The 19,308-nt window shown below is 47.1% G+C and overlaps 1 protein-coding gene across 2 annotated transcripts; it reads right to left on the bottom strand.

The window, feature by feature from the left end:
- Positions 1-2,806: 2,806 nt before the first annotated feature.
- VIM (vimentin) lies at positions 2,807-18,065 on the bottom strand. 2 transcript variants are annotated; one of them, XM_032951847.2, is made up of 9 exons: positions 17,466-18,065; positions 16,283-16,343; positions 15,549-15,644; positions 12,929-13,093; positions 11,992-12,117; positions 10,411-10,631; positions 9,733-9,776; positions 6,728-6,801; positions 2,807-5,078 (listed from the first exon to the last, which is right to left on the bottom strand). In XM_032951847.2, the coding sequence occupies exons 1-9, from the start codon at positions 17,981-17,983 to the stop codon at positions 5,043-5,045; spliced, it is 1,341 nt and encodes a 446-aa protein (XP_032807738.1). In that variant the 5' UTR covers positions 17,984-18,065; the 3' UTR covers positions 2,807-5,042. The 2 variants fall into 2 exon arrangements, 1 of the variants encoding a protein (XP_032807738.1); XR_004402644.2 differs by lacking the exon at positions 9,733-9,776.
- Between the last annotated feature and the right edge of the window lie 1,243 nt (positions 18,066-19,308).

The raw sequence follows: 19,308 nt of genomic DNA, 5'->3' as shown, positions 1-19,308 counted from the left end.
GCATCTTACAGATGACTAGTCGATGGTCAGAGGGCAGATCAGCTCCACGGTAGGTCCTGGTGTCAAGGACATGGGCTCGCATCCGCTGGTCCGTCACTATGTAGTCCAGCAGGTGTTCTTGCTTGAACCCAGCATGCATCCATGATGTTGTGTGGATGCGTCGATGCCGGAACAGCATGTTGGTAATTACAAGCCCATGGGCTGCACAAAAATCTAGCAGCCTCCTACTGTTGTTATTGAGCTGATCTGGCCCATGCCCTCCAATCACTCCAGATCAGGTGCCAGCATCATGACCAATTCGGGCATTGAAGTCACCCAACAAGATGACTCTATCCCGAGGGGCCACTTTAGCCATCACCTGTGACAGGAGTTCATAGAAGGCATCTGACTCATTGGCTTTGCCTGCATCCCTTCACGGATGTTCGTCTTCGGTGGGGGCATAAGTAACCACGACCACCACTCCTCGCCTCCGGTTGATGGGGAGGCGAGCCCAAAGTAGCCTGGGGCTCACAGCTTCCCACACCTCACCACCACGCTCCCACGCACCCTTCATTCTTTTGTTCAAAAGAAGAGCCACACCCTGTTGTTTGGCAGTCTGCTGCCCCGAGTAGAAGACTGTCCACCCCTCATGGTGGCAGGAGCAAGAACCGGTCCACCGGACCTCCTGAATGCCACAGAGATCCAGGCGGTACCGGTCCAGCTCCCGACAGAGGAGTGGCAGCCTCTCCTCCGCAGTGAGCGTTCGAACATTCCACATGGCCATCCGTAGTGGCTTTTCGTTGTTTCTGGAGGAGCCCAAGGGTAGCCAGGAGATTCAATCTCCTGGCTCCGCCAATTGGGGTTTGGCCAGGAGACGTTATAGACGCCTGTCCTCTCGGGGCCTCCGGCACAAGCTTATTAGTTATATATTTAAGTCGTGGTTTCGTGGTCACACACTTATCCACCCACCCACTCACCCACCCACCCACTCATCTACTCACCCACCACACTCCAGGCCCCAACAACACACTCATTCTCCCACTCATCCACTCACCCACTCATCCACTAACCCACCACTCAACCACGACACTGCAGGCCCCCACAACACACTCATCCACCCACCCACTCACCCACTCATCCACTCACCCTCTCATCCACTCACCTACCCACCACTCAACCACGACACTGCAGATCGCTAATAATGAGTTTGCTTCATTCAAAAAACAAGTTAACTAGGTGTATTACAACTTTGATGGTGTTGTTTATTGCTGGCCGCTCGACGTTGTTTGGCCGTTAGACCCTGTGCTCAGCAGCTACGTTTAAATCAAAGTACCTTTCTCTAAATAAATAATCAATGCCTCGAGTTTCCTGGCTGACTGCTTGCTGGGCTCCTCTCCACGCGAACAGTAACTATTGTTAGAGGCTGCGGGCCGTTGCTGGATAACTGACACGGGACAATCCGTGTAACAAATAGACGCTGATTTGCATTTAAACGACGAAAGAAGTTCGGAAGACATAACAGATAGCGACACCGAAGAGGTGGGATTCACAAGTCATTTAAAATTGCCCTACGATTTCAGATTGTGCTCCTATTCATGTCATTCTTTCTCCAGATAATATTTTCAATTTATTTTAGGGAACATTAAACAAACTTCACAATATTGTACATATTATCTTAGTAGATTATTATGACATTAAAAGGCAGACTATTTTTTGTGCTCCGAGTACAGGAGGAGTGTTTTCGCTGCAGTCACGGGGTTGCCCCTTGGCCCCGAGGCGCTCGCTCGCTCTCGTTGCTCGGGTTGCTCACCTGCACGTGGTAGCCGCCAGGGGGCGCCTGGACATCGGCTCTGGAGGATCGAGCAGGCGACAGCCAAGACGGTCCACGGCACGTACACACCCAGGAAAGCCTCACCGAGTCTCAAGACTCTTTTTTAGGAGGGTCATGCTGCATTCGGATCTTGGGACAATTCTAATAATAGGTGATGGCTTTCGTGTGAGTTTATGGTTCTGTGTGAGTCTAGGGGTCTCAACGTGAATTTGTGCGAGCCAATGTGAGTCTATGGGTCTCTGTGTGAGTATATGGGTCTCTATGTGAGTCTGTGGGTAACTTTGTGAGTCTCTGAGTCTCTATATGAGTCTGTGTTTCTCTGTGTGAGTATATATGTATATGTGAGTCTTGGGTCTCGATGTAAGTCTGTAGGTTTCTATGTAAGTATTTGGGGTCTCTACATGAGAGAGATATCTATAGACTGTGTGAGTCTATAGATGTCTCTGTAAGCCTATGGGTTTCTGTGTGAGTCTAGGGTCTTTGAGATTACTGTATATGGGTCTCGATGGGAGTCAATGGGTCTCTATCTGAGTCTGTGTGTCTTTATACGAGTCCATGGATCTCTATGTGAGTCCATGTGTCTCTTGTGAGTCCATCGGTCTGTGAGTCCATGGGTCTCTGAGTATGTGGGTCTTTACGTGTTATCAATCATATCGGGTTTGAACCCCTTCAATGACTGAAGCGCAACGTTCAAAATATTTGCTCAAAATATTTTGGAGGCCACAACATGTAATTAGTTTAAATAGGTGTAGAGTTAAAAGAACGGACTTCACTTTATGTATCAAATGTCAACTCCTCTACCCTTTCTGGGACATAATTATAATTACTTCAGATGATAATTTGCATCGTTGTGGAGCATGTAACAAGACGCAGAGGTTTCGCCTCCTTCCCAAATCTGCACCTCCACAATAACAGCTCCATACCCGCACTGCACCAGCTGGTTACGAACAACCAGCGGCTGTCATGAATATAAATGAATCTCTCGTGCATCCGGGGTAAAGTGATCACTTTATTAATAGTAACGACACCTATAATATTATAAAGTATGTTATCACAAATGGCTCTCAGGGTTTAAGCACGCGCCGCGTCACTACTGCGCCCCATCTGCCTCTGTTCCACTGACCATGAGCAGCCCCATTGCCACTCCTCTACACGCTACAGGCACCAGGCATTAGCCAACTTGTGAGCGTACAGGCCGGAGGCAGCTGGCTTCGAGCCCAGATGCCAGTCCGCTTTGCAATCAGAATAGCCAGCCAAGTGTACCTCCTGTATGAGGTCACACACAGTGCCCGACTGGCTCTGTTGGTCACACTTGGATACAAATATTAAAAGCAGTTGATTCTAAGTGGTCGACTATCTCGACTCGTCTAAGCTCTTCCCGTGCTGCCGTCATACAATTATCATGATCTATACCACCGATCATTAGCGTCCTTGTTGAGAATATAACTGAACATAAAATTCGCCTCCACACACAGTACATGTCTCTCCAGTCACACGGTCTTCAAGCAAGCCTCACTGCCGATGAGACAGGCTTGCCTCCACGTATACTTCTGTGTTGAACGAGGACTCCTATCCAACGCAGTCGGATGACCTCTATAAACATCTGGCAGGTCACCCATATTGATCCAAGTAAGCCTAAATGCTTATTAAACACTGAATGTCAAAACTCGTCCGGAGTGTTGCTTGTGTCGAATCAAATTCGCAGGAATTATGCATTACCGAAATCTTGAATACATGTGTGAAACATACCTTTAGCTATAGGAATAGGTTTTACCCTTTTAACTGGCACAAAAAACTGACACCTTTATTCAAGGCATCATGTTTGCAATAACCACAACACAAGCAGTCAAAATGCTTGTGTTGTGGTTATTGCAAACATGATGCCTTGAATAAAGGTGTCAGTTTTTGTGCCAGTTAAAAGGGTAAAACCTATTCCTATATCTTGTTTCTGGCAAAAGAGGTATCATAATATAAAATAAAATACCTTTAGCTCTCTGGCCCTTCTAATGTGGAGGAGGGACAGATGTATGGAGGCATATTTTTGATTTTTTTTTATATATATAAGATCGTTCGGTTTCTTTACACATCATATCTCTACATATCATATCACGTGTGCATCACCATGTACACAATTCACGAGGTCACAGCAATTGCAGACAGATGTCAAGCAATTAAGCATCGTAACAACGGTTCTGCAGAAATGGCAACACGTGATTTGTTTCCTCTCATGAACGTTATGTTCAACCACCACGCTGTAAGTCACAATCCTTCTCTTCCTGCATCTTCCCTCGCACCACTCCACGTTGGAATTCCCTCCCATTGTCTGTTGTCCCACGCTCCTATGATAACCTTGCCCTAATCAAGACACGTGTTAACTCTTATCTATTACAATTCTGACGGTGATGTTTGTTGCATGGCCGCTTGGTGTATTGGGCCTTTTGCGCCTTGTGCTCGGCAACTGGTCTCAGAGTGGCTGGGTACTGGAGCAGCCACCAGGTATGTAGTGACTAGAGCCCTCATATCGGATAGCATCACCTGTCTGGCTTCATCATCGTCAGCCATAATCAATCCACTGCTAGATCAAGGCCTCCCCAAGCTGCAAGTCTGGCCTAACAGGTTGAACTAACATATGAGCATGCTTTAAGGAAATATTACAATACCAGAACCAAAAAGCACAACATTTGCACAACCTCCACCACCAAACATAGCCAAAGAAATCCAATTGTCACGTGTATAAGCGCTTAACACACACCAAATATTCCGTGAGCTCGCCAGTCAGTTAAAGAAGAAGTCTTGCAACCACGGTGAAATTGCGCCAATCATCTATAGAACACTCCATAAAGCAGAAATGTTGCCTTGATTTTATTCCTGGATTTTCTTGATTATGTTGGTTGCGAGAATTCTTAAACTCACCAGTGAGCTGAAACGCTTCTAATTGGAGCGTTGTTAAACGCTTGTACACGCAACAGTTTCATTTGTTTGGCCGTGTCGGATGATGGGAGGGTCTTAACTACACAAATTTGGTCAGATATTTACGTGGCCACACCCAAACAATCATTTACGAATCATCATAATATTGGCTGTAAAAAACCTGGTACGTGTTAAATTTGCACAGACATTACTAAAATAACGCGTGAGAACTGTTGCGCATGACAATGGTGTGGATGGAGGTTTAATAGTGGCTACGAGGTGTGGGGATGGGAGAATGCTCGCTGGCTGGAATTTCACTTCTTTAGATGTGCTCCTTCTTGGTGGATTCGGTGATCACCTGCACAGTCGATCACACACACGCACATTTTTGTAAAAAAAAATACATAGCAACACGAGTAATCTGCTTGGCACAGCATTCTCATCTGTGCTGTTATGGAACAGCTGTGTTACTCATCTGGCTAAAGAAGCTTGGTTTTCTTTTTAGTGACAAAGCCTCTTTAACTCCAGTTATTACTGCTGCTAAACAAAGCAAATATTGGGCCGAATCTGGAGCTCAGCTGCTGTCACGCCATGGGTGGAGCACCCAGTTCCTGCCCCGCTACACTCGGACAGAGTTCAGAGTGAAGCAGCAGTCAGGTTGATTGACGATCCAGCACTCGCCGATTCATTCCAGTCACTCGGTCACCAGCGATCAGTCACCTCCTTATCACTCTTCTATTACCACCGCCATGGTTACTGTTCCCGTGAACTTCACCGGTGTGGGTTTCTACCACCACACTGGAGGTCTGTCCACTTATCTCTCTGCTTCTTCCCCGCACTGCTGCACTAAGGAATTCCCTCCCATCATCGTCTCTTTTCCCAAAGCTATTCTAATAACCGTGCTCAATTCAAGATGCGTGTTAACTCTGTATCTATTATGCTGTTTGTTGCTGGTCACTTGACGTTTAGGGCATTTGGGCCTGTGCTCAGAAATAATGTTTTAAAAAACACATGGCTTATATGCATCGGCGAAACGTCCATAATTAAGTCCAGGGGTGTAACGGCGGGGTATGCGGCAGCGTTATGCGACGCATAGGGGCCCAGTCCACCACAAGGGGGCCCCGAATCAACAGATCAACAAGTAAAACATGTTAAGGCAAATAATTAAAAAAAATCATGAAAAATTACCAGCGGTCTACCGTGGACCAAGCCAGATTAACGCATCTGGCTTTCGTATCAATAGAGCAGCATCAAGTTGCACGATCCACCCCTTTGACGAAATCCTAGTCCAGCATGAAATCAAGACGCACAATAACTTAATTGTGAGTATTGCACCTTTACATATTTTATTATTAATAATACTGTCATTGTGAGACTGTCTTCCTCCACACCCAATACACGGTGCAACTTAAATAATATATAGTTATAGCCTGACATGTAACTATATATAGTATACGGGTTAAAAACATCCGTAGCTATTTCAGTAAAAGTGAGTCGGGAGAAAGTAGGGGGGCCCACAGTCGTAGCTTGCATAGCCCCCCTAATGAAATTGGTAGCTGCATACATAAGTCCCACACCACGTATATCTATACACACGGCCTGCACAGGACAGCGCTTTGTTATCAGCGTCTGTGGCCAACATTACGTTATTAAAACAAAAAAAAAACCTCAAACACGTTCGGTAATAACGCTGCAGGTTTCAAAGGAAACAAAACATAGGCTAATTTTGGGCAATGGCCCGAACATGTATACCTCTGTGATCCTAATCAAAGAATGTAACAAATAAACATCTGACAGTTCATCAGCATTGGTTCAAATCAGCCCAACTCTAATGATGAGACACTGAATGTCAAAATCGGTCCAGAGTTTGCTTGAATTGAACCAATGTTGCCTCCATTATGCACTCTCATAAGGCGATTTGGTTGATCGGATGTATAAAAATATCTTATTTTTCATGCTGAGGGACCAATATGTGTGCTTTGTCTGCTTTAGTACAGAGCTACTCACCTCGCCATCGCGCGTCTCAATCGTCTTGATGAGCACAGTCTTCTTGCTGTACACGTCATGGGATGGGTTGGACTCTGAGAAAGTAGATCGCAAGTCAGTCTCGTCAACAACACCACAGGCAGCCGATTCCACCCTCCAGCAGCTCGCAATCAGAAGGTTGCGAGTTCAAATCCTGGATGGGGGTCGACTCAGTCCATCGTTATCCCCCCTCTGGGGTCCATAACATGAGTACCACGTGGCGGGGAAGTCAGTAGTGAGCCTACCGATGGGTAGGCTAACTACTGTCACAGGAATGTGGAATTTCCAGCACTGGCTCATTAGTGCTGTAAACGGGACATGTGCAGGCGATCACTCTCGCTGCCACATGTAAGTAGCCTGGTGTGACTCTTCACCAGTGCAGAAGCCTGGCTCACCAGACCTCCCCTATCCACACATCGTCACACATCGTCAGACGTGGTATCCTGCTCGGATGAGTTCATATTGAGGTGGTGCTTATCTCCTATTTATAGACATGATGAGCTGTTGGTGGAAATTCCACATTCCTATAATAGGGTATATACTTATAGGTCAACCACTGTTGACTTTCCCACAGAGTGGAAATAATTTGATCACCCCCAGAGGGAAGAAGGGCCGAGCCAACCCACAATAAAGGTAAACATTTACCCCCCACCCCCTCCTCAACTCAACATCTCTCATATTCTTGGTTCTTTCGGTAAAGTCACGTAGAAGGGAAACAATAAAATAATAAAAATATAAAACAATTACATTCTCACGACGTTTCGACTGCAACATAAGCAATCATCATCAGGTGTGAAAACAACAGCAAGAAAAGTTGAAAAAAAGTGGCGGTTATTTTTAACGTTAGCACCACGGAGAGCGATTTGACAGTTTGTTCAGATGAACGAGTCCATCTATGTTCAGAAAAGAGGAGGGGGGAGACGAAAATAATGGATGCGGTCTGAAAGCCACCGTAAGCGTGAACAATCAATTAAGACCCGAAATGGTTTATCAAATCCTTCCAATGATTGCTAAGCCAGAATCCATATTCTCGGTTGAAATTGTCTCTGTGTTTGTATATGTGGATATAGCCTCATGAACGAATCTCTCATGGTAGCCAAATGGCTTGCAAAGAACCTCTGTCTTGGAGAAGTCAATGTCATGTGAGCCTACTGAATTATAACAGTGATCTGCCATGGCCGAGGTGTTGGTCCTACCGTGTTTTAGGTTTGTTTTGTGTTCACGAATGCGGTCCGAGACATGTCGTTTGGTTTCTCAAATGTAACTACTACCACAGAGGCAACTTAGTTTGTAGACGCCAAGGTACTGTATGTCCGGAATCACATCTTTTACAGACGGAACCAGATCACGGATTTTATGTAATGTGTTGAATCGGACCTGGATCTTGTGTTTATTCAAGATTTTGGAGATCTTTTTTGTGATCCCCGCAATGTAGGGTAAATTGATGGTTTTGAAAGGCTACTCAAGAGGGTCCTTCTTCATGGTTGGAGTGATAGCTTTGCGGATTGTGTAGTCGGAGTAACCATTAGCCTTAAAAGCTTGGTGTACATGCTTGAGTTCACTGGCTATGTGTTCCTGGTCTGATATGCATTACCCTCTTGAGGAGCCTTTCAAAACCATCACTTTACCCTACATTGCGGGGATCACAAAAAAAATCTCCAAATCTTGAATAAACACAAGATCCAGGTCCGATTCAACACATTACACAAAATCCGTGATCTGGTTCTGTCTGTAAAAGATGTGATTCCGGACATACAGTACCATGGCGTCTACAAACTAAGTTGCCTCTGTGGTAGTAGTTACATTGGAGAAACCAAACGACATGTCTCGGACCGCATTTGTGAACACAAAGCAGAGCAGACCTAAAACACGGTAGGATCAACACCTCGGCCGTGGCAGATCACTGTTATAATTCAGTAGGCTCACATGACATTGACTTCTCCAAGACAGAGGTTCTTTGCAAGCCATCTGGCTACCATGAGAGATTCGTTCATGAGGCTATATCCACATATACAAACACAGAGACAATTTCAACTGAGAAGATAGATTCTGGCTTGGCAATCATTGGAAGGATTTGATAAACCATTTCGGGTCTTAATTTAGTGTTCACGCTTACGGTGGCTTTCAGACTGCATCCATTATTTTCGTCTCCCCCCTCCTCTTTTCCGAACATAGATGGACTCGTCCATCTGAACAAACTGTCAAATCGCTCTCCGTGGTGCTAACGTAAAAAATAACCGCCACTTTTTTTCAAATGTTCTTGCTGTGGTTTTCACACCTGATGATGGTTGCTTGTGTTGCAGTCGAAACGTCGTGAGAATTTTGTTTTATATTATTTTATTGTTTCCCTTCTATGTGACTTTACCGAAAGAACCAAGAATATGAATCCCTGCAGTCACGAAAGCTTTAATTCAAAATTCAACATCTCTTGTTTCACTCCAACAATAATCCTGCTCCACGGTGCGACAGGCACAACATTTTAACCGTCCCTAGAGATCAACCCCGCACAGGCACACTCAGACACAGAGCTGTTTCAGCATGGAACCATCTCCCAGACCCACTAACTCGTGCCGACAGTCCCAGCTGATTTAAATCGGTTATTAAAACTCACTCACCCAACGTCTGAACTGCGAGTAAATTCTAGATGAACCGGCCGTGTGCGCCATTTACTTATTTCTGTAGTTAACGTGTGTGTGTTTGACTAGGTGAGATATACGTTGCATTAAAGCACACTGTGTAAGTTATAGATGTAGAATGTTAGTTTGCGTATCGTTACGTAGTTGTTATGCGCGTGTGCATTGACACCCAGGACACCCTTCCTTACACGTGAGATGTTCCATCTCAAGGGATTTTCCACGTGCACTAGTTACCAAAAGTAGTTGAATCAAGACAACCCCTGGAAAACTATTTAAAGAAAAAATATTTAATACACAAACTCTATTTTTGTTGTAGTCAGAACATAAAAACTAAAATTAAGGAGACCCCACCTCTTATGTTGAAAGATCCGAGCTGCTGAATTGGTAGAGCAATCCTATGAACAGAAGAAAATACTTATACAATTAAAATACTTATGGAAAATATACTTTTATTCTTCATTTCAAGGGGCAGATAAGCGAGTGAGGCGCATTTCTTATTTATTCTGTTACTTACATTCTCCACGACGACCCTCGTGGTTATTTTGTATTGTGTATTAAATAGTTTTGCATCAAGGATGCATATCTAATTGAGGAAGGCCTTGCCTATAAACAGTTGTCAGCTCACCAGTATTGGTTCAAGCGAGCCTGACTGCTCATGAGACACTTAAGTGTTGAAACCTGTCGAGAGTTTGCTTGCGTTGAACCAATGTTGCTGAAATTATGCACTCCTATATAGAAGGCCGTGTGGCTGATGGGATTCGTATTTTATTTTATGTAGAGGAACAGATCTGGAAAAGAGGTGAATTATCTCCTTTCTAGTTACTAATTCTCCTTAATGACGTGAATAGTTATTTTGCGATACCTCCCCCGTTAGCTCCGTGTCCCTCAAGAACCCGTTGGGCCTCTCACGTGATTTCTCATTTCCATTAATGACTCTGTATGGATGAGTGCAAAAAGTCTCTCAAACGGAAAATCGGCACGGACACCACTCCCGTGTCACATGGCATAACTCAAAACGTGGCCACTCACCTGGTTTCCTCTCCCTCCAACAGCTTGCGGTAGGTGGCGATCTCGATGTCCAGAGCCATCTTGACGTGCAGCAGCTCCTGGTAGTCGCGCAGATGGCGCGCCATCTCGTCCTTGAGGTTCCCGATGTCGTCCTCTAGGCGCGTGATCGTGTCCTGGTAATTGGCCGACTCCACGCTGAAACGCTCCTCCATCTCTCGGATCTGGCGCTCCAGCGACTCATTCTGCATCGACGTGAGATCGAGATCATGAGGTCATCCTGGCCAAAGCCGCTGAAGCCACTGCACCTCCTCCAACGCTTTCTCTCCTCTGCCAGATTCCACATACGACATCTAATATCCGCCCTGCCAGTGTCCCACCATTTGGCCTCAGGCCTTCTCTGGTCGCCTGTCTTGGCAATCGGCCCTCCCCCCGTCTTGCCTGATCATATCCCACCATGTTCTCTTCCCAACCCCAAAGTTGCTTGGCTAGCCTTTCCCATACTGCACACATTCCCCACCCAGCGTAGCCGTTCATGCCGAATAACATCTACAACATTCCCCTGCCACCTTCTCTTCCGGACTTCTCCCTGGGCACCTGTGCTCAAATGCGAGTTACCATTCACTCAACAACAACAACAACAACCGCCATTCGCCACTAAGTGGCGGTGACGTCACCACGACGCTTGTGCCAGGCTATGTGCACCTTGAGGCCACGTGAAGTGTCGAACGCCCGCTGGCAGGAGGTCACGGGGCAGACCCAGGTGCCACGGGTCGACTGACTGAGATGACCGAGATGAGTGGCTGATGCACCACCTGTGCCCCCTACTGTGCCAACTTTCTGTGCTTTAGCCAAATGCGCTCCGCTCGTTGTTGTGAGTTTCGCTCCTCTGCCCTCTGTTGTTGTTGGAGGGCGACTGCCTCCAACTGCCCAGTAGCGTCCTTCACGAGCCTCCTCCACAGAGGCCGATCTTGACACCGCTGGTACCAGTCATTGGCAAGTCCATTCAGCTCCACATCCTCCTGTACCACATCACTTCATCTCTTCTCTAGCCCGTGCCGCGCCCATTTAGCTCCCTCGATCCGGCCGAACAAAAGCTGTTTGGGCATGCGGTGATTGGGCATGCGGGCTACTTTGCCGAGCCAACGCAGCCTTGCCTGCCGTAGGAGCTCACCGATGGAACTTTGTCCAGATCTTTCGAGGATTTGTGAGCTCCTCACACAATCCAGCCTGGTTAAACCCAGAATTGATCGGAGGCAGGCCAGCCTAAATGTTTATAACCGGTGGAGATGTTCCATTAGGGGGGTCCATTCACTCAACCAACCAGTCACCTCCTCACTCAGTCACTCACCCACGCACCCACCTACCCATTCACTCACTCATCCACCATGTTGCAGGTTAAAACGTTTATTTTTCTGCTTTTACCTCGCAGTGATCCACCTCGAAACTCCCAACGCTTAGAATAACCCTGCTCAATTCAAGAAAAGTTTTAACTCTTATTATCTTTAACAACTCTGATGGTGATGTTTGTTTCCGGTTGCTTGACATTTTGGGGCCTTGGGCCTGTGCTCAATGACTGTGTAAAAAAACCCAAGGTATGCGTACGGCGCCCTTGAGGGAGTCGATGTCGCACTGCTGCGCCTGGACTTGGCGGCGGTAGTCCATCAGCTCCTGCTTGGCGGCGCGCAGAGCCTCGTTGTTGCGCACGGCTGCCTCGCTCAGATCCAGAAACTGTCGCAGAAATGAGTTCAGATTATTACGTGGTCGAACCTGAAGCTGGATGAAGAATCCTCGTGTTTACGCGATTTCAAGGTGAATACACGGGGACTGATCGGCCAAAGCAGTGTGCAACACCGAAGCCAATGCCAGAGAGAGACTACAGCTGCGTCTTACATCGTGAGACACACTCATGGCTGAGGGTTTTGCAGTGAAACGTCACCAGTGAAATTATCCCTTCAACACTCCAACAACACAACATAATCATTGGCGTCATTGTAGAGAATTTAAGCAACAAAATACACGAACAAATATGCCTGTATGTATCTGTTCCTCCACATACAACACACAAGTATCTTTTAAACATCCCTCAGCCACACGGCCTTCGGGGAGTACATGAGTCAACTTTTAAAAAAATGTTTATTTACATGGCTTTCCACACGAATGTTAATCAACAGCTTTGATTTAAGCATGCAAAATCTGATTGGGCTTCAACATTAGAACTACTGCTTCTGATTTAACAGCCAGGTGGCTCAGAAGTAGAGTAAGTGGCTCATAATCAGAAGGTTGCGAGTTCAAATCCCAGTTGGAGGAGGGTTGACTAAACTCATCAACCCTCCCTTTGGGGTCGATCAAATAAAGTACCGTTTTGTGGGGAGGCAAACAGTGATTGCCTTATGGTTAGACTCGTCCCTGCCATAAGAATGTAACATTTCCACCACTGGCTCCGCAGGGTTGCAAAGAGGAGCCGAGCACTGGCTGACTCAATGCTCATAGGAGCAGCAGGACGCCTTTTGGGCCCAGTCGGTGAAGACAGCGAGGGCACCTTGGACTTGTACCACTCCTCTGCCTCCGCCACGTTCTTGGCCGCGATGCCCTCGTACTCGGCGCGGATGTCGCGCAGGGCGGCGGTGAGGTCGGGTTTGGTTCCCACGTCGTACTCCACGTGCACCGTCTGCTCCTGCACCTGCACCTGCACCTCCCGCAGCTCCTGGATGCGGGACGCCGCAGGCAAATCGGGGGTTTTGTATACAAGAAACGGTAACAAATATCAACGGGGACAAAATTAAGATAGGTCGGTAGTTATTTGGATCATCTTTAGGGCCCCCTTTGTGAAGTGGACGGACATAGGAATGTTTCCATTCTAGAGGAACTGATGCTTCTTTGATTGACAGGTTGAAAATATGGGCTATAGGTTTGTATATTAGGTGACCAACAGTTAGTAGAGCAAAGACGGGAATACTATCTGCTCCGGTAGAGGAGGACCCTTTGAGGTAGGACAGTTGTTTTAGAACATTACTTTCGTGGACTGGCTGGAAACTAAATTCGTTTAATGTTTGGACAGGGGTGTAGGAATTTGCATGAGCGGGGGTGACTTCCAATACATTATCAAAAAGATTACCAGCTTCAGAAAAATTAAGGATAAAATTGTCAACTATTTTTTTGGGATCTGAAAAATATTCCCCATTTTGGTTAAGCTCAGCGGGCAGATTGTCTGTTTTGGATGCCTTTTCGATACATTTGATTGTTTTCCAGAAAATTCTGGCATTTCCATGTGATTCCAGGAGAGTGGAGGAAAAGTATGCATTTTTTGCATGCCGTATTTTTTTGACGCATCTATTCCTTAAAATCCTGTATTCTAGCCAGTCATTGACCAAATTACTTTTCTGAGCACGTGCCCAAGCCTTGTCCCTAGTTTTCATGAACTTTGAACTCAAAGGATCAAACCATAGTGGGCGGTTGCCTTCAGTTTTAAATCTAACCAACGGAGCATGTTTGTTAAGAATTTGGAGAAACGTGTACCTGAAGGTCTTCCAAGCCATACTCAGGTTTGTGATATCACAGACCTTGTCAATATTCGAGTGAAGCACATCATTAGTAAATGCCTGAGTAATGAAGTGTCTCATAGAGTCCTTGTCAATCAAATTAGGGGGTGCTTTGGGTCTGGCTGATGATCTCACCCCAAAAATGAAGGAGTGATCACTAAGGCTATTACCCAGAACACCAGTCAGTGTGAAATTGTGAGGGGCATTTGTCAATAGGACGTCAAGCAGAGATGACTGTCCCGGGTTTTTTAGGTTGGGTCTTGTGGGGACATTTATTAATTGAAACAGATTAAATTCATCTGCAAAATTTGTGGTCACGGCCGACGGATTTAGCCAATTCCAATTTAGATCACCCATTAAAACTATTTCACCTTTAGGGAGGCCCCCAAAAAGCTCTCTCAGTGCAGATGCAGCTTCAATATCCTTCCCACTAGGTGGTCGATAGCAGCACACTACCAATATCTGTTGATTATTTGGGAGAGTTATTTTGAGAGCCAGACCTTCAAAGCAACATTTTTTAAACAAGGAGTGAGCTAGTGAACATGCAATAGTATTACGAACATAGATGGCAATTCTACCTCCTTTAGATCCTTGGTCAAGCCGAAAACGGTTGTAGTTGTCAATCGCAATCTGCAAGTCATTGACGGCAGGAGTGAGAAATGTTTCTTTTAGGCAAAAAATGTCCGGGTCAAGATTTGCCACTTCTAGTTTTAGTTGACTTAATTTAATCACAAGCCCTCTGATGTTGACATGTAGAACACCAACACCTTTCCTGCCAGAAAAAATCTACAGAATTATACGAGTTCTTTTCATTTGGGCCAGGATGAAGCTCAATACCACCCAGAAATAAGAAAAATAGAATTAATAGTTTGCACAAGTATTTTCTGTGAAAGGATGAAGAGCGGCAAACCTTGGACGAATAACAGTAGCTCGTAGATGGTGTTATTTTTAAGAGCAGAATGAAGTTTGGAAGGAGTGCTGGTGAAGTAATGGGACAAAGATAGGGTTTAAAAGAATACAATGATGGAGTATAGAAGTGTCTATGAGCTGTTTCATTAGCAGGTGTAGTGGCAAATCGAGCAACAAGTATGGACGCAAAGTAACGAGGGTAGCTGTTTGTAGAGTTGAGCGTGGCACTAGATATGGCCGGGAGGGACAGCAGTAGGATACACAGCAGGAGAATTGCCATCTCTAAAATATCCGGGGTAAACACAGATTAACACACAAGTGGAAAAGAAAAAATATATATACTTGTAGGCCGAGGGCAAGAAAATGTCTTGCCGCATTCACCTTCAGCGAGCGCGATGCCAATCACACATGGTTCGAATTCGACTCTCGATCGATGGCTGCGCCATCGCCACACACGCGTCAAATAAAAAGCAAGGGACAAGTCCTTACTTGCTAACAACTCCGTTCATTTTTCATTACTGGATCGGTTGCCCCCCCCTACCTGAAAATCCTGGCTCCGCCATTGACGGTATTGCTTTTGCCCTTTTATTGACCGAGGTCGTTCTCTACCGCGGCGTCTTGAGCTCACACCTGGCCAAACAAGACCAACGTGACAACTCAAATGAGGCGCATTGTGCTCCGAGAGTGAGCCGCCAGGTGAATGCACATCACCTCATCGTGAATCTTTTTCAGGAACGCGATCTCCTCCTGCAGAGACTCGACCTTCCGCTCCAGGTCCACGCGTGCCAGCGTGGCATCGTCCACGTCCTGCGGTACGCGGGAACGTGGACATCATCGGCGGCAAATGCGCAAGGGTGCGCACGAGTGAATAACGACCTTCCCTCCTGTGAGTGCATTTTCTCAGCAGCGCTGGCTCAACGACGTCAACACTCTGGACCAGTCTCACATTCAGTGTCTCATTAGCAGATTCAGGCTTGCTTGAACCAATACTGGTGAACTTCCAGATGTCTATTGGCAAGAACTCTCTTATGTTAGATACGGGGCCGTGACTGCGTTGAATCAATGCTGCTGAAGTTATGCACACCCAACAGGCCGTGCGGCTGATGGGATGTGAAAAATACACTGTGCTGGAATTTATCGCGTGGAGGAACAGATATGTGCAGGAGGCAGATAGTCTGTTCAGCTGTTGTGTTGTAGATACTTGAGTTTGTTACACAAGACACCATACGTCTTTACTGCCCATTGCACAACGACATATTCGTCGTTATAGAGCAGGTTAATACTTTTATGGATTTTGAGTAATACTTCATAGCACTTTTACAGCACATGAAAATCTATCATCTGGTGCACGGCGGTCCACTGATTATTGCGAGCGTTGGTGGTGCCGTTATTTTGCAGGTTCAGAAATTCTGGGAACACTAATGTAAGCCGTGCACGTTACTCACTTGGCGGAAGGCCTGCAGGTTCTTCTCAGCTTCTTCGCGAGCAGCGGTCTCCTCCTGAAGCCTGACAGATGATGAATATGAGGTTGGTGATGCATTCAATAACCAACAATTATGATATTTCGAATCCCCGACATTCAGCGTCAGGCAACACAGCAATGCTATTTTGGTGCAGACTACCACCGCGTTCATACGTGTAGTAGTTATACTGAATGGTTAGTGTTTGTTAATCATTGGTTGAGGTACATTATGCATTCGTATTAATTTTCAAGGTTAATGTATATCTTAATTGTGATTGGTAGTTACTGTGAGGTTATGACCCTATTTAACGAGTCTGGTCAGCTGACACAGTTATTTTGGATTTCTGGCTTTTCCTGAAGTTGCCTGACGCAGAACGAAGCGGAACGTCGCGCATCCAACTACTGGATTTGGTTGTGAGATTTACTCTGCAGCTTCCCGATGAGCTCGGCGCATTGTTAAACATTGGCACACGTGACCCTTTCATCATTACTGTGGCTGTGTCAGGCGCGGGAGGCTCCTGGGACAGAAATATGGTCCCATCATTTCGCGGCCAAACCAGAAACTCAATGAAGAGTCCTCGTGTTTACGCGATTTCGAGGTGAATGCACGGACTGCTCGGCAAGAGCAGCGTACACACCGTAGTCAATGCCAGAGAGAGACTACAGCTGCGTCTAGCATCTTGAGACACGCTCATGGCTGAGGGTTCTGTACTGAAACGTCGGCACTGAAATGATCCCCCCAACACTCCAACATTGTGGAGAAAATAAGCAACAAAATAGACAAACAAACAATATGCCTGTATGTTCCTCCACATCCAACACACACGTATTTCTTACACATCCATTCAGCCACACAGCCTTCCTTATGGCAGTACGTACATTTTAGCAGCATTGGTTCAACACAAACACATTCTGGATCGGTTTTGACAGTCTCATCAGCAGAGTCAGGCTTGCTTGCACACACTGGGAAAATACCAGATGTTTATGAGCTAGGGCCCTCTCTGTGGGTTCTACGTTGAACCAATGCTGCTGAAATAATGCACTCCCCCAAGGCCGTGTGGCCGAGGAGATGTGTCCATAAATCCTTGTGTTTGTTACGTGGACGGATGGTCTGCTTGGTCATCGTGTGACTCGTAGTATTCTCCAGCAGCTCTGGTGTCACTCACCTCTGCTGCAGTCGCTGCAACTCGTCCAGAAGGTTGGCCCTCTCCACGTCTCCGCGAGCCTTCTCGCCCGTGAGCCGCTCCACCTGCGCTCGCAGCTCCCGCAGCTCTTGTTCGTAGAGGGGCCCGACCCGGGTTGGCTCTCGGCCCTTGAGCAGCGCCAGCTCGGCCAGCAGCGCCTTGTTCTGCTGCTCCAGGTAGCGCACCTTATCGATGTAGTTGGCAAAGCGGTCGTTGAGCTCCTGCAGCTCCACCTTCTCGTTGGTGCGCGTCGTGCGGTAGTCGGCGTTGAGCGCCTCGGCCAGCGAGAAGTCCACGCTCTGGCCGGGCATGGCCTTAACGTAGGAGCGGCCGTACAGGGAGGAGGCCACGCTGCCACTGCTGCCCAGGGCCATGGATCGCGAGGAGCGCACGACGCTGCTGCTGCTGCCCGCGTAGGAGCGCGACGACAGCGAGCGGGGGCTGTAGGCGCTGCCTGTGCCGAACGTGCGGCGGTACGACGATACGCGCTGCGAGCCCATGGCTGCGGAGGAGATGGACGAGGTGGACGAGGCGGATGAGACGAGCGAGGTGGAGCCGAGCGTCCAGAGAGCCCCCTCGGTTTGTCTGAGCTCCTCTTATAGGCACCCACAGCCCCTCCCACACCACCTCTTCGATCCGTGCAGCTCCGCCTCCTCCTCCCACCACCTCCTCCACCTCTCACCACCAGCAGCAGCTCCATGCGCCTCACAAACAGCATCGGCATTCGAGCTCCCCTCCTTGGGATGGACGCATTCCAATCCTTGGCTGCTACTACCTTATTATCATTGACCATCGTTCATCATCCCTCCTGGCCGAGGCGGGTTCCTGGCCAAGCCTCACTCCCTTCCCGTCATACCAGCTCATCCCATCATCACCAGTGACGTCGTGGACAATATAAGTGATGCACGTGTGTCCCTCCGCTTACGTTTCTTTTTTTCCACGTCATTTTCTAGTGTTGAACAGAGGCTGCTGAAATTATTTACTCCCGGGCCGTGTGGCTAATGGGATGTGTGGAAAAAATATATATTTACGTGGAGGATTGGATCTGTGAAGCAGGCATTGTCTGCTTACTTATTGTGTTTGTTACTCATGTGGAAGGCTACTTTGTTGCTGCTAAACATCTGAAGAGGCGTCTGCTACAGCAGTATCTGGACAACTTGTAACTGAGGTTGGGCCACGCAATGCAAGCTTTGAATTCAGGAGCCAACGCACAAATCAACGCATTGACGCCCTTCCCATCTCTTATGTAAACGCTTGGTGCCTCTGCCAAGCGTGCACTTCCAACACTTAAGCAACTGATGAAACGTTGTGTATAGCGTGGATTTAAGAGGAAAATGCGCATCCCTGCATCATATTGTTCACACTTCTGCTGATGAAATTGCCTCCAGTAGGCGCAGCTCCAGAGAGCCTCCCAGGGGGATATTTGGTCTTCTCGTCCATGCTCGCCAGACATCTGGGAAGAGGCGTGCGGGCATACCCACACTTGACCCCACCGTACGCGACCTGCCGATCATCGACTCTGCTGTACCCACTTACACTGCAGGGTGGACAGAGGTGGGAGGTGAGAAATTGAAGAAACGTTGCACCGTTGTTTCAACTGGCGTGCTGGAAGATGGAATTAAACCTGCGACCTCTGGATTGCAAGTTCAGTGTGTTCATCGTGACAACATTGTGGCAGCTCCCGCCGTGTCTCTTCCAAGAGCTAAACGCGTTGTGTTTGCTGCCAGACATTTCTATATGTGCGGCAAACTGGTTTTTACCGAATTTTATGTTTATGCTGATAGCAGTGACGCAAACAATCTGGATGTAAACTGCCCAACTGAAA

The sequence above is a fragment of the Petromyzon marinus genome, chromosome 10, assembly GCF_048934315.1.
Source record: "Petromyzon marinus isolate PM22_M1 ecotype Great Lakes invasive population chromosome 10, UKy_Petmar_22M1.pri1.0, whole genome shotgun sequence".
Lineage (NCBI taxonomy): Eukaryota > Metazoa > Chordata > Hyperoartia > Petromyzontiformes > Petromyzontidae > Petromyzon > Petromyzon marinus.
Note: the sequence above shows the minus strand (reverse complement) of the source record. Positions and strands in the feature narration are given on the sequence as shown.